Genomic DNA, 15,828 nt, shown 5'->3' with positions numbered 1-15,828 from the left:
TTGACTCTCTGTTCACTCCAGATAGAAAAGACCTTACTTCCATATGTGTTGTATTTCCACACTGTTTATTAATGCTATTCACAAAGGTGTCATTTCAACACAGAGAGTATTTGCTCTTTTCTATTCTCCTGGCTCAAAATATCTTTTGTTTAGACACATAAAATTTTGCCAAATGCAGATATTTGTTCAAACCGATGAAGTTCAAATGCTTCTGAACAGTAGAATCATGAGGTGATTATTAAGATGTAAATACAGGTGTGTACTGCCTCTATTCCTGTGAGATGAAAACTTAATAGTGGTCGGTTTCATTGTAAAATAATTTGTGTAAATTTGTTAGGGCAACTTGCATTGTGTAGAATGCTCCATTTGATTGTGATAACTTGTTGTATTAACACTCAATTGAATGTAATAGGGGCATGTAATTTAGGGTGAAAGTGTATCAAATGGCAAGCTAATAGGCATGTAATTAAGTAAACACATTTCTGTTCATAGACAAGATGTTAATCAGTAGAGTGTGAGGGAGTTCCATGAATGGCATCATGGGTAATTGTTGAATGAATCAGGACTGTGGTAAGTTATCTTGGCGTGTTGTTCAGAACCCTAGATGAGCAAAAGTCATAAAATCATCAGAATTACCTTACTTGCATCTTATAACATTTATTAGCATTCACTAGTTTGATGTCAAATTTACAACCAACTTGACTACGTAGCATGATGTATGATTTATGGGAATCATGGGATCAGAGTTATAGATACCCTGTACCATATCATACAGATACCATAAGGTCAAAACAGTAAATATTTTCTGGTAATGTTGTGCAGATGTTAGACATGTGTCTTCAAAGTACCCTGGTTTGTAGTGTTCTCAATTGCAATGTCAATACTGCTGTGATCTTGACAATGAGTCTCAGAAGATCTCAACGTTCCCAGATGGTCAGCACTTTATATGTTTCCATTCCAATGCGCTTTTTGCAAAATTGTAATATCTAGAATTGCCCTGCACATTCGGTATTATATTGATCTCATAAGTAATATATTTACTCATATCTTTTACCTTGAAAATCTGTAATCAAATATATTTCTTATGGTCTTGTTTGCTGCATTGTGCCAATTGTCCATGTTTCTGCAAGATTAGCTTCTAAGACTATTAGGGTTATGATTTGAAGATAGCGATGGACCCATGATGGAAATGTCTGTATGATGTGTGTATGGCCATTTTAATAATCTGTGGTGTCGCAGCTTTATCACAGTATTTCCTGGTCATCAGTGTCATCAAATTAATGCAAGTTTGTCCTCTGATTACTGAAGACATGGAGATTTACTCATCTTCATATTGTCTTATCTCATTGTGTTACCAAGCATTGTAAAATTATCAACAGCAGTGTTACAGAGCATTATAAATGACGCAGACTCTACTGTGCGATATGTCTGGTCAGAAAAAAAATGCAGACGTAAGTATTGTATAGTTGTGTCGAAATTCAATTTATCATCTATGTAAAACTAATTGCAAAAACTATTGGCTTTTAATTATCATTAGTAAGATAATTCGCTAGATGAAGTCTTTCCAGGAAAAGTTAATGTAAAATTTTAAATTACCATACATGGTGTTGACATAAAATTTTTTTAGGTAATTTAGTGAAAGTAACATTGAATTGCAGTGAGATAAATATTGCCAGGGTGTCGTCACAATATATTTTGAAATTATATATTGCCATAAATTATATAAAATGATTTTCCAAAACATTTTAGAATGACAACAAACACAGTTTAAATGTCTCTTCTGAAATTCCAAAGACATGTACTGATTTTGACCTCAATTGAAAGCAACTGAAAGTGTAGGCGGGTCCATGATGGATGGTTGCTGCCAAACATATCAGTACTTTCTTGTCCCATTTACTCTCTGCGGAATTTTGCACAGATTAGACTGGAGACCAGTGAGAGGGATGAAACCAGCTACATGTTTCCTTCCTCAGCTTTGTGACCTTTGCAACTTAACGTAATCTCTGTTTGATATGGTGTGCTATTCCAGGAAATAAAAACATGTTACAACATCAACTGTACTACTGAGGGTTTGAGGGTATATCATGGTAGCCAATAATTTCTTTGCTTACAAGCTTCCGTCAATGCTGCTGTGAAATATAGCATGTGTGGTACGACAGACCATTCATTTCCTTCTTGATAAACACTAAAAGTGATGCTGGTATTAAACTACTTGTAAACATCATTTACTTGTTGACATATCTTAGATGTCCTGTAAACTGACCCAAAAAAGATTCTGCCGAAAATGGTAGATGTAATTCTACGTGTGTTTTTGGAGATGCCACCAGCAGTATTCTCTAAAGATCTGAATAGCAAGGAAGATATGCATGTCATTGTTTAATTTCAAGGGATGGTTTTTCCACAGGTAGCATGTTTGTACGACTTTGATTTTAGCAATATACTAGGTCAATACGTACTGTTATATTCAGAAAGTCAACTCCCCTTTTCACAACCTGACCTTGTTAGGCCAGTAAAGCAATTAACCCTAGCACACAAAGGTGCATGCACTGATGTATTAACGGTTGTGCTATCTTCCCGTACATTGTACAACCATTGCTATCAAACATCGGCAATGTCATCCATTGGTGAATGGAGTTCTCTGCTTGAACACAATACTATTGTTGTGGTTCACTCTGGAAGACCTGCATACCAATTGAATTCCAAGAAACAATACCAACAACAACTAAACAGTGTCTGTACATTGTAATTCAAATCTCTTTGACCCACGTTGGGTTACAGTAAAACTACAGTACAATATATTGTATGTTATCTTTATAGAAGGTCATGACGCAGTCTTCCTATTCTCTCCATATCCGTTCCTACCACTTATTCAAGTACAAATTATTTACTCAGCCGAGCCATATTTCAAACAACACAGACATTGCTGCCAGAGGGCTCACATCACCGTGTATATCACCTTTCACCTTCCTGAAAACCACGAGTAAGCCTGTTTACATGCCAATTGAAATGGCCAATTGCATTTACAAACACTGAAACACACGAGTAAAAAACACTGGTGTAAAGTTTGCCAGGAAGAAAGCGATCCAGCCATGTATTGAAGGTAATACTAATAACAGCTTTGGTTCTGTTTATGTCAGTGTCATACTAAATGTTTGCTTGTGGTAATATTGTGTTAATTGTAGCAGTTAGAAATGATATATGGACAGTTCAGTATACTTGTAGACAGACTTGGTTGATGAATTATAAGAATTATAGTGACGTTATGCCAGCATACACAACAATACAACATGACAATAGCTCTGACCTTTGATAATATTTTCAATATTTTTGTTTCATAAAATGAGAAGATTTTTCTTATTAGTCATCCCACTGTTGATGTGGATACTGAAATACTACAATGTACTGAGTTTGACAACACAATGCACCGTGGATAATATTAAATCTTGATATTGATAAATGAACTGTGGCGTGGACTAGAATTCAGTTGTTAACAATAACATTGGACATTTCATGCTTGAGTTGTTGACAAGTTAAAACAGAAGGTATTTTGATGTGATTTTATAGGGAGCAGAAAATGAAAATGTCAAATGGAATGAAAATACCAGAATATACACAACGTACTTCAAAAATCATAGCATAGAGCTGAGACTGAGTGTATGTTCCTATTTCAGAAACCTGCCCTTTGAAACTAACTTATTGCGTTAGAGATAACATCCAGTCACCAGAACATTATGACTGACCTTCTGCTTTTTTCTGAATTCAGAGTTCACTTTTAAATGTCATTTTGTGGGAGTTTCGTAGGAACCAGATTAAAATTTCCTATCAGTTTATAAATTACATGGAGACTAGAGAAACGTAATCCTCTTTGGCAAAGATTTGCAAACTCATCACCTTCTGTGTGTCTGCTTTAAGAACTAACCATACTCAGTGATTTCAATTTCACCATCCAATGTGAAGATGAATTGACTGATTGACTGATTAATCCAATTAAGCAACAATAAATAGAGTGGCAGGGCTTGTACAGCTGTGATATGACGTACACCTCACTCTCAATGAAGTGGATAGTCCCTGTGTATGCCAATTTATTCTATTGATTGACTACATTTATTAGATAACATCGGCAAACCATAATTGATGAATTCACTACATTAGGGCTAAAATGCTCAATGTAGAAATAATAGGACTGGTCATCAGCCGTGTATGAACATGTCAGTGTCATCAGAGTCTGTAAAGAGAGGGGAAATAGTTTGTGAAATGTGTAAACTGTTTGAAGTCCTAGCCAGCAGACCAGGTCCAGGTGTGTTTTTCCATTTGTGAAGCAGATCTGGCGTCTTCATCTTTGGAATATCTTAGAAGTGATGCTAGGATGAACAGAGAGCTCCCGTGATTGTAGCTAAAGTGACATTCGTCTGGAGACCGAGTTTTGTGAAATCTCCGTAAAATCTTTCGTGAAAATGCTATGACTACAGTCACTGAATTTCCAACTTTCCTTCGATGTGAAGCCACCATGCCAAGTGCAAGTACAGTAATGGATTTGTTTCATAGAGTCTAGTGACAAGAAGACGATTTTTGCTGTTGAGCCGCTGTTCACTTTAACGATAGACTTGACCTATTGGGATACATCTGCTGGGAATATAGCCTGTGTGCATTGTATATTGTAAGCCCTCTGGTCACTGGTCATCTATTATGAAGCATGGCTGTCAGGACTTGGACAATATGCAAATATATGGTATTATTGTAGGATAGGTGAGGACAGGCTAGTCTCATCATGTGTGTCTTCCAACTTGGCTCTGATGAGTGGCAAGAACTGTGGCAGGAACAGTGGAAACAATTGTTTGATGGTAACACACTCCTTTTATCAGTTTTCTTCAAGCAGTACTGGTTAGAATGTCCAGTCTCTATCTTTATCAGGCATACTTGCACAAATGACCCTACCAAAATTTTGCATTATTGATATTCGTACTATGCTACATGTAGGTCAGTGTAAAATCTATCAACATGATGGTATTGTGAATTGAAGTTATTGTGAATTGAAGTTATTGTGAATTGAAGTGAATCCATTGGTCATCTTGTGCTTTTGTCAGGGATTCAATTGTACTGGACAGCATGTTGAATCTACAAGCAGTAGAATAGTTGGTGTTTGATTGATTGATTGATTGATTGATTGATTGATTGATTGATTGATCGATTGATTGATTGATTGATTGATTTATTGATTTATTGATTGAGCCAGTGCACACTTCACAAGATGTTGCAGTATTTCTTTGTGATACAGACACTCTTCTCAGGTACCATACAATTCTATGATACAAACACTGTGTTCTCAGGTACAGTTGTATGATACAAACACTGTGTTCTCAGGTACAGTTCTATGATACTAAACACCGTGATACAAACACTGTGTTCTCAGGTAATACAAACACTGTGTTCTCAGGTACAGTTCTATGATACAAACACTGTGTTTTCAGGTACATTTCTATGATACAAACACTGAGTTCTCAGGTACAGTTCTATGATACACACACTGTGTTTTCAGGTACAGTTCTATGATACACACACTGTGTTTTCAGGTACATTTCTATGATACAAACACTGTGTTCTCAGGTACAGTTCTATGATACAAACACTGTGTTTTCAGGTACAGTTCTATGATACAAACACTGTGTTTTCAGGTACATTTCTATGATACAAACACTGAGTTCTCAGGTACAGTTCTATGATACACACACTGTGTTTTCAGGTACAGTTCTATGATACACACACTGTGTTTTCAGGTACAGTTCTATGATACACACACTGTGTTTTCAGGTACAGTTCTATGATACACACACTGTGTTTTCAGGTACATTTCTATGATACAAACACTGAGTTCTCAGGTACAGTTCTATGATACACACACTGTGTTTTCAGGTACAGTTCTATGATACAAACACTGTGTTTCAGGTACATTTATATGATACAAACACTGAGTTCTCAGGTACAGTTCTATGATACACACACTGTGTTTTTCAGGTACAGTTCTATGATACAAACACTGTTTTCAGGTACAGTCTATGATACAAACACTGTGTTCTCAGGTACAGTTCTATGATACAAACACTGTGTTTTCAGGTACAGTCTATGATACAAACACTGTGTTCTCAGGTACAGTTCTATGATACAAACACTGTGTTTTCAGGTACAGTTCTATGATACAAACACTGTGTTTTCAGGTACAGTCTATGATACAAACACTGTGTTCTCAGGTACAGTTCTATGATACAAACACTGTGTTTTCAGGTACAGTTCTATGATACACCACTGTGTTCTCAGGTACAGTTCTATGATACACACACTGTGTTTTCAGGTACAGTTATATGATACACACACTGTGTTTTCAGGTACATTTCTATGATACACACACTGTGTTCTCAGGTACAGTTCTATGATACACACACTGTGTTTTCAGGTACATTTATATGATACACACACTGTGTTTTCAGGTACAGTTCTATGATACAAACACTGTGTTCTCAGGTACAGTTCTATGATACAAACACTGTGTTTTCAGGTACAGTTCTATGATACAAACACTGTGTTCTCAGGTACAGTTCTATGATACAAACACTGTGTTTTCAGGTACAGTTCTATGATACAAACACTGTGTTTTCAGGTACAGTTCTATGATACAAACACTGTGTTTTCAGGTACAGTTCTATGATACAAACACTGTGTTTTCAGGTACAGTTCTATGATACAAACACTGTGTTCTCAGGTACAGTTCTATGATACAAACACTGTGTTTTCAGGTACAGTTCTATGATACAAACACTGTGTTTTCAGGTACAATTCTATGATACAAACACTGTGTTCTCAGGTACAGTTCTATGATACAAACACTGTGTTCTCAGGTACAGTTCTATGATACAAACACTGTGTTCTCAGGTACAGTTCTATGATACAAACACTGTGTTCTCAGGTACAGTTCTATGATACAAACATTGTGTTCTCAGGTACAGTTCACTTAACAGAGAAGGATGAGACCACTATAGTAGATACAGGATTATCAGTACTGTCTGGTGCAGCAATTGTAAAATCTGTACATTGTGTGCATTTTCCAAATGAATCATCGGTATTGACAGATGGTACCTCAGCCTGGGTTTGTATCCAGTGATCAATATTGCATTTGTGCAGCCACAATTAGAAAGACAAACTGTCCACGGTGAATGGAGTGAAAACGTAAAACACAAAAAATGGACGATCAATGATACTCAATGCTAGACAGTGTGCTATGAAAACTGAGTTTATAAATATCACGATCTCAGGAGTGGTAGATACTTGCAATTAGTCAGTGTTACCATTGCTAATATCAAGTTTCAAAACAGGTATTGCTGTTCATGTCCATGTGGAAAAAACACATCTCAAGTATATGGTTTACAGCAAGTTACAACAGACGTGTGTGTACCAGTACTCCGTATCCAAAACATTACAAGATATCCACTCTACCAATCACAATATCCCAAAGGCAAAATACATTGAGTCTACAATCAGTTGTATTCATTCATCAATACATTCTGTCTGCCTGTCTGTCCATCCATCAGTCTGTTTGAATGAATGTGTACATGTACATTATGGTGAAACTGTTGGTTTTCACTTTTTGGATATGGCTTAAATTCAGAACTACTAAAACTGACTTGCTAAAGGTCCAATATCGTATAGAAAATAAGTTATACATAACAAGTTTAACATAGTTAGAGAGAAGTGGAAGATAATGTATTCACTTTGAAGGTAAAAATAATGAAAATGTTATCAAAAGTTATTTGTTCTTGTAAATTACTGAAAAAGCAAGCTTTTAACAATTTTCTGAACAGTTTCAGGGTACATGTCTAATACTCATGCATTTCATTCAGTTAATTCCTGTCAGACACCATCACACTAGTACCTGTCAAAACAGAAAATATCGTCTGAAAAGAATGTACAAGAAGGCCATACTCTGGCAAATTGCTGAAAGTTTTCAAAATGACTAAAGGTTTCCTTGTGATATCGTACATAGTGCTTACATTAAGCTACAAACAACAGTTTGCAGTCAGGGCTGACACAGTTACTTTGATATCCAGACACTTTCTGTGTCCATGTACAGTAGGTGCAATGTAATAGCAATTCCCCCATGAAAGACGGGAATGTTCACTAGTAGTAATTTGATAGAAAAGTATACACATGTAGTAGGAATAAAATGATGTACATGTAGATTGGACACAGGGTTATTTGTTATGAATTGTGCGATGCAGAATAACTTGAGAACACCAAGGACAGTCATCACCATGGTAACAGACTAATTATATAGGGTTGAAGTATATTGTAGATGTCAAATCTAATTTTTGAAAAGTAAAAATGCAAAACATATGTATTTTTGTCAGTATTCCCTGCTGTTCCTGGTTCAGTTCAATACTATGGAGAGGTTAATTTGAAATCAATATGTGTCAGTTTATATGTGTCATGGCTTGGCATATCTAACAGAAGGTTCTTATAAACATGAAATGCACTGGAATGTTAAGCAACATACCACAGCGTAGATGTGACCTCAGCAAGTCAATGAAGTCAAGAACCTTAGACTGACTCTGGCTTGGATATGATCAACAATCAAAATACCAAGAATCTGTCAATACTAGGGTGAAATTATGTGACATGGCACTATCAATTAAATTGTTATTACCTGCTTTATAATTCACCCCTAACATCGCAGCATTTACAAGAGATATCTTCTGGTGTATTTTACTGTCAACATAACTGCATGCTCAAACTTCAAAGATATGGTCTGGCTGGGTCTGTACATAACTCACTGACTCTACTATATCTTCACTCTCATATCTCGTTTCAAAAATTCACTGTTTTGTTGTAATTCATAATTCATAAAATATGAATATAAATATGTAACTTTCATCACATCCAATTCTTATTGATAACTGATATGTTCGGTCAATCTGTCTGAAAGATGAAAAATAATATTTCAGCCTTGGGTTTTGAGCTAAATGCAGGAATAAAGTCAGAATTATCTGAGAAAAAAATGTTACACATTACTCAGAATTTTTAGGTCAGTAATCACATAAGCTGATTATTTTGGTCATAAACTTTAGTCTATCAATTTTATGAGTTGATATTGATAAACCATCTGTGTTCATATTTAGAGAATTAATACTGGCGCTTCAGAACCAAAGTTCATTACAGTGATCATAGCTGATGCAGGCACACTTCCACACAATCAACAAGTACATCTGATAGCTCTTCATCTTAACATAGATACTGGGACTTTTTTTTTCTCTTGGTTATGTATGCTTGCCCTTGATAAAATCATAAACCATATTAATTCACATTTAGAAGTTCACCATTATGATTAAACGAAGGGACACTGAAATGATTTACACTGAAGAATTCTTTATTTACACACGTATGCTTACTGTGCATGTGACCCACAAGCAATCATGTTTGTACATTTCTGGATTTCACCTTGTAAATTGAATTCTTATCATGTAACAATTAACATACTGGATGTGATATGCATTGCTGTCTTATTGGAGAATTATGTAGTTCCGAAATGTTGGACTCTATCCAAAGGTTAAGGGTCAAGGGTCAGATGTGCTTGGGTGCCAAGCCAAAGTCTTGAAGCACTCTGTTCAGGTCAGGTGCTAGAATTTGTTTTATCACCAGCTTCTTGACAGCCACAACAATACAATTATGTCATAAATGTCAACTTTGGACCTTTTGGTGCGTTTTAGTTTCATATTTATGGCTCATTTGTCAGATTGGTCACTGCAAAGATTTTAGTTGACCCAGCATGTCCATCTGTTTAAAGTCCATATGTCATGGTGGTGCAAGGGTTCAGAGTTGGAAGCAACTGAAAGTAGGTTTGTTTATCAGATGATGTATCTATAAACAGTGTGATCAACTGAACGCAACTCTCAAAGGAGGAAAAAGGACTAAAATCACACAAAAAAGCTGATGTCAACAACCATTAGTGCAAGAACCAGTGGTTGAAGACTTGCAGGTTCACCCCTTTTCCTACCAGGCTTGTCCTGTGTTAATATTGTACTTGACTTCACCATGGAGGTAGTAGAGACTATCGACTACCTCCATGACTTCACCGTGCAGATACTATGGTTAATTAATTTTTTCCAGTATATTAGAAAATAGTGAAGTATGTATCAGGTTTCTTGCACTTTTACTTCCAAACTGCATACATGTACCCTTTGTCAATGGAAAATTTTCTATGACTGAGTACTAGATCAGATGAGCCATTACACTAGAGATTCACACAATGAACTTTGTTTAAAGAAGACAAAAGGGAACAATATGGATTATTCTATCTATTCACAAACACTTTACACTTTAAACCATGTGTAACAATAGTGAAATATGTTACAAAAACAGATAAGCAATGCTTTAGGCATTCATACAATGATGAAAAGATACTACTTCTAAGTTCAACATAATATTCAAATTTAGGAGATAGTCTCTCTCAGACTCTGTTTTGGTACTCTATTTACCATTATTTCATGTTTCCCTGATATTGCATGTTTTGTTTTTAGAGCAAAGACTGCTCTTTCAGAGTTTGCAGTGATATTATTAAAATCCAAAAATGTCTGCTTTATCACAATTGCCATAATGATATTTTAATGTTATCGATCAGATCAGACTGCATTAATAGGTTTTTACATCTTTGGTAGTTCTTTAATACCCACAGTTTTAGACTTTTCATTTTGAACCTATGGTTTTGGATTTGTAAAGTATTTTATGTTCACATTTACAGAGAGTATAGTTTCGTATGATATTTCTGTTTATAAAACTTTTAAATAACAAAAGAATATTGTGAATTGATCAGTACTGATAAATTTACATTTAATGAATGGCATTTTTGTGTCTGACATGTCCACAGCATATTTCCCACGGTGAAAACTCTGTATAGTTGTAATGTTAGCCAAGTTGTAACAGTTAGCCTGTATAATTTGGTGCATGAAATCTCACAGAGTTTCTTCGACTACAGAGGACTTGAAGTGATGTAGTATTCATATACTGGTATGAAAAGTCTATTATTATTATTATTATTGAGTATACATGTACTTTTCTGTAGTGTATTATACAGTGTAGAAACCTGTTGATAAGACCCTTTATCATAGTATCAGCAGTACGTTATGTACTCTGTGTTGAATTCATAGACTGTCCATTGTTTTCTGTGTTTTGAGTGTCTATAGCTTCTTCTAAAATTTTGCCCAAATGTAATTACACACTGGATAATGAAAAACTCATGAAAATGATAATTACGAATCACAAAAGGAAACACTTCTGCTTTTACAAAAGAGTATGTATTATGAATTGTGTTCAAATACAACTCTGCCTGGTAGTTTACAGATAAATAATATAAAAATTGCCAATGAAAAAGGCAAATACAGTTTCAGTTTCATTTAGCAAACTGGTCTATCATATCTTTGAAATTAATTATTGTGAGGTGTTCTTCATTGTGAATTTAACAGAGACAATAATGTGGCATAGAGTAAATAGGTGATATTTTTAACACTGAAACATGATCTGATGACAAACCATGTGACAGGTCAGGTTGTGAATGATGAATAGGGTCTGCATCTGGAATATCAATGAAGAATATGGTGTATTTTGAATACCAACCAGACATACTGTATATGAATTATGCAAAACAGATGTCAGGGGCCAACCAACATGTGTGAAAGGGTTACAATCTTCATGGTTTTATTGGATTTTCTTGTTTCTTGTAATTGTTTTCACTGCGTCAAACTAAAAATGTACTATAAAATACTGCCTGTAAAAATATAACCATGTCTTGAAACACAGATAGCAGAGTTCAATTGCTTCAACATACAGCTCTGGCTTAGATAAATTAATGGCTGTCCCTTAGATGAGTAGGGTGTTAAATTTTCCATTCAGTTGATTGTGTTATTCCATGCGTAACGTAGGTATGTAACTTCCTTATTTTCTATCGCTCTTTAAATGAAATATCTCTGGCTGGTTTGTGTTCCGCAGGAAATCTAACACCTTTATTGGAATACAGTGATATTTATTGTCGCAAAAATATTAGCGATGAAATGAAATTCTTGACTGTATGTGTCACTTCTGTGATGATTGAATATGTAGCGGGAAGTACGGTGAAATGTACAGGTAGAGGACACATGTACAGTGAAAAATGTGTATTGCTTAGTATTATTTGGCTATCTTGACTAGGTGTGTGTGTTTGCAGGTAACATACTATTTTATTTTACAATGTTAAATGTCCCAGAAGAAATTATCTCTAATTATTAAAAAGATTATATCATAATAATTGATCAAAAACAAGGCCTAACATCTTACTGACATAAAACTGCAGTCCAGCATCATACATGCAACATACAAAGATACCATGATGGTAGACTGTGTGAAATGACGCAATGGAAAGGAAAAGCTTGGGTGTACTCAGATCAAAATGTAATGCTTTTTTTCTCAGTTTAACCAGTTAGCTAAATCACGTATCTATTGATGAAACATTACATTTACAGAGATGTTACTGGTGTGTCACATGGTTTGTGTTAAAACTGAAACAGTCTAGTCACAATGTCAGCTGTTGAGTTCAGAAATTCGTATACTGAAACTAGATGCTTTTTAGAACAAATTCTCTTTGAATGCTTGATTGTGAATTTCTGCATGTACCTAAACCCTTTACTTGCCTGTACATAGGTCTAACCTTATTATCTTAAACTTACAGTATAACGGTGGTGGTACAGTTGTATCAGACCAAACCATTGTAGTGGCAGTGTTAACAAATTTATAATCAAAGTAAAATGACACTTCTCCCTACCTGCAATAATTTGTAAAACTCAAAATTATTTAACCTTGCTTTTTGAAGTTTTTGCATTAGAAATATGTGTATGTTTCCTAACTGATATATATTAGTATCAAGGGCAGTATCTCTGTTAAATTCCACCTAATCCCAAGTCATGTGACTAGATTTTGCCTGTAGAGTATTGGTACCATTTTATGAGAGGAAAACAAAAAAGGTGGTTTTCAAACTATGTACTGATGTAGCCTGAAACTCTAAAAAAAGGTTGAAACTTACATGTGTATCTGGTAGATGATCACTGATAAAATTCAAACAGACAGCCAATCAGAAAAGGCCATGTTATTTTTACCCAACATGCTAGACTTCATGGTCATATTCAATACAGAATAAACACACATACACCACTGTAAGCCTGTCAGATCAGTGGATGTATGTCCTGCATAATAATAACCACTATGTTGTCAGGTCCAAGGAAATTATTTGTGGCCAAAAACCAAAGTTATGGTTTCTGTAAATTTATGTATATCATTTTATTCCCACTTCTAGATCAGAATAACATTTTAAAATAAGCAACTGTATTTAAAACCGGATAACACTCTACTTTGCACATGTTTTACATTAAATAATAGTCTGTAATCTGCAAAATCCTTCAGTACCATATAAGGATTACATCTGATTCAGATACTCCCCATCTATTTCTGTCAACTCCCTTTAAACATAACCGAATGTGACACATTGGAATTTTGCAGATCTGGTTTTTTGAATTCACATTTGGTGGCTTTTGAACACTTTTCTTTGCACATACTCCATAGAAAATTCATAAACTCCCCTCTACATGGATATCAAAAATGGAATCATGGGAAGTAAATACATTTTGCAACATTGATCTGAAATTTTAATATTTAATGTTCAGTAATATCAAAGAGGACGCCCAGAAGGTGTTGATGTCAACAAATACCAATTTTGAGTATAAGAAGGATTACAATGCGGACCTTTGAAATATTAAGCCTCTACCACCCACACTTTTTATCCTGGTTGTTAGGGATAAGAGCTGTCTCCTAGCAACTGTCACTAGCATTTAGTGTCCTACCTTGCTACTCAACGAGGGTTTTTGTGTGTGTGGCAGAAACTAACAAACTATACATGTATGTACCGGTAATCAACGGGTATTTGTCCAGTTTTTAGGGATTCACTTTTTCGCTTTTAGTTTTACACTGAGCAGATATTGAAGCCTAACTTCTCTTTGAGGGTCACAAGAGTAAGTTAGCAACATTGTTGTTTCCTGCCTGTTGTCATGGTAACAACCCATCATGAAACCTTCAAGAAATATGTCATCCTGTTTCCCCATTTGCCAGCAAGAAATGTTATCTCAGAAGAAACAGAGAAAGGTTTCTTATCCATTATAAAAAAACTTCAGAGTATATCATTCTCTCTCCAGTGTGAGTGCTTTCAGTTTGTAGTGAACTGAATCCCTGACCTTTTCCCTTCCTTTCCTGATTCCATTCCAGACTCTGACACAGAGGAGAAGCTACAGGAAGGCAAGGAGGAGAGCAAGGAGGAAAACCGGAACAAACAGCTTCCGAAAGCCGAGGTATTCTCAGGCAGTTATCGCTATCGCTACCAAAGGGATGTGTTAGGATCCAAGATGGCTAGCGCAGGGACCACGCAGAGAATAAGTAGCATAGAAGTAGATAATCCAGCACCAAAGACAAGTGATGAAGAAGATAGTGAACCTGCTGGTAAGGATATTCCCGAAATGATATCATGTACATACTTTGAGAAATCTTATACTTGATAGTCACAATTCAGCTATTTGCTCTATAAAGACATTGGATACTAGGGTTATATGATATTCAAAGATGAAATGTTTAGCTTGGTAGACTTTGGGATAGAAGAACATTACAGTGAATCAGTTGACTCATGCACCCTGATGTGTTTGTAAATCACAGTCACCATTTGTTTTTAATTTATTTAGCAGTACACACAGTGTCCTGATTGGGTTTATAGCATTCCCTTCTTTCTTCATAGTATCAACCTTTTCAAACATTTCAAAGAGCCCACTCTCCCTTGACGTTTAAATGAAGAATTTTCCTTGTAAATCACAAATCCTGGCATTGCACTTGTCCGGGAGCCAATGACATACATTCCCTAGATGGAATACTCTGTCAGAGAATTGAGGTCTCATAACTCACTATCCGTGGACTTCAAAGTCCACGGATAGTGAGTTATGAGACATCAGTTCCCTGACACAGTATTCCATCTGTACATCTAGGGGATGTTATGGTACCGGTGTTTGGTCATCGATTGTACCGGAATGTTGAATACCATGAATTGTACCGGAATGTTGAATACAGACATATTCCATGATAAGTTGACACCAGCTGTCTCAGTTCATATTGTCTAAACATGTAGCAAAGTCTGCTTTACAGAAGAAAAAAAATTTTTTTGCTTTAGATTTACATGTATTGTAAGTTTTTATTGAGAAACTGATTGTCTATTCTGTCATCAATTGAAACATAATCCTATACTGACTCAGTCTGTTTAACCCCATTGTATCAAATAATCTGTTTTGATGCAACTGAATGAATCAACATCTGTCCACAAGAATGAGCAAAATTGAATTTTTGAATAGTTATTAATTTCATTCCACATGACAGATTCACCAATTGTCTGACATTATTGCATCCTTACATGTGTAACAACCTGAACTCTTTATTACCTTCAACATCAGGCTGTTTTAGAATGAATGAAGTTTTTATCGTCATTCACTCATTTTGTACATGACACAAAATATCAGATGTAACCACCTTTGGGGTGGCCTTGAGATGTAAATGAAAACTTCATTCAGCTGTTTTAGGATACAATGGAAAAGCAAAATTACTTTGGATTCATATCGAGTAACAATCTAAATTTTTTTTTTAAATCACAAGAATACCAAATATATTTACACTGTATTGCCAAAACTCAACTGTTAAAACAGCTATTTTCTGTTCCTGGAAGTCCACCGGGAA

General features: G+C 35.4%; 2 protein-coding genes across 10 annotated transcripts in view; one reads left to right on the top strand and one right to left on the bottom strand.

Annotated features, from left to right (window-relative positions):
• LOC139132023 (uncharacterized protein DDB_G0286299-like) overlaps nucleotides 1–15,828 on the top strand; it is a 46,224-nt gene that overhangs the window by 11,988 nt on the left and 18,408 nt on the right. For 7 of the 9 annotated variants that reach the window (XM_070698385.1, XM_070698383.1, XM_070698387.1 and 4 more), the window contains one exon: nucleotides 14,326–14,556. In XM_070698385.1, coding sequence (XP_070554486.1) covers nucleotides 14,463–14,556 — 94 coding nt within the window. In that variant the 5' untranslated portion in view covers nucleotides 14,326–14,462. Of the gene's footprint in view, nucleotides 1–4,657; nucleotides 4,842–14,325; nucleotides 14,557–15,828 lie in introns of those variants that run through there. The other 2 variants (XM_070698381.1, XM_070698378.1) reach the window with 1 other exon arrangement.
• LOC139132026 (UPF0462 protein C4orf33 homolog) overlaps nucleotides 1–15,828 on the bottom strand; it is a 40,840-nt gene that overhangs the window by 21,240 nt on the left and 3,772 nt on the right. The gene's annotated exons all lie outside the window — the stretch shown is intronic.

The sequence above is a fragment of the Ptychodera flava genome, chromosome 4, assembly GCF_041260155.1.
Source record: "Ptychodera flava strain L36383 chromosome 4, AS_Pfla_20210202, whole genome shotgun sequence".
NCBI lineage: Eukaryota > Metazoa > Hemichordata > Enteropneusta > Ptychoderidae > Ptychodera > Ptychodera flava.
This window is presented reverse-complemented; position numbering and strand designations above follow the sequence as displayed.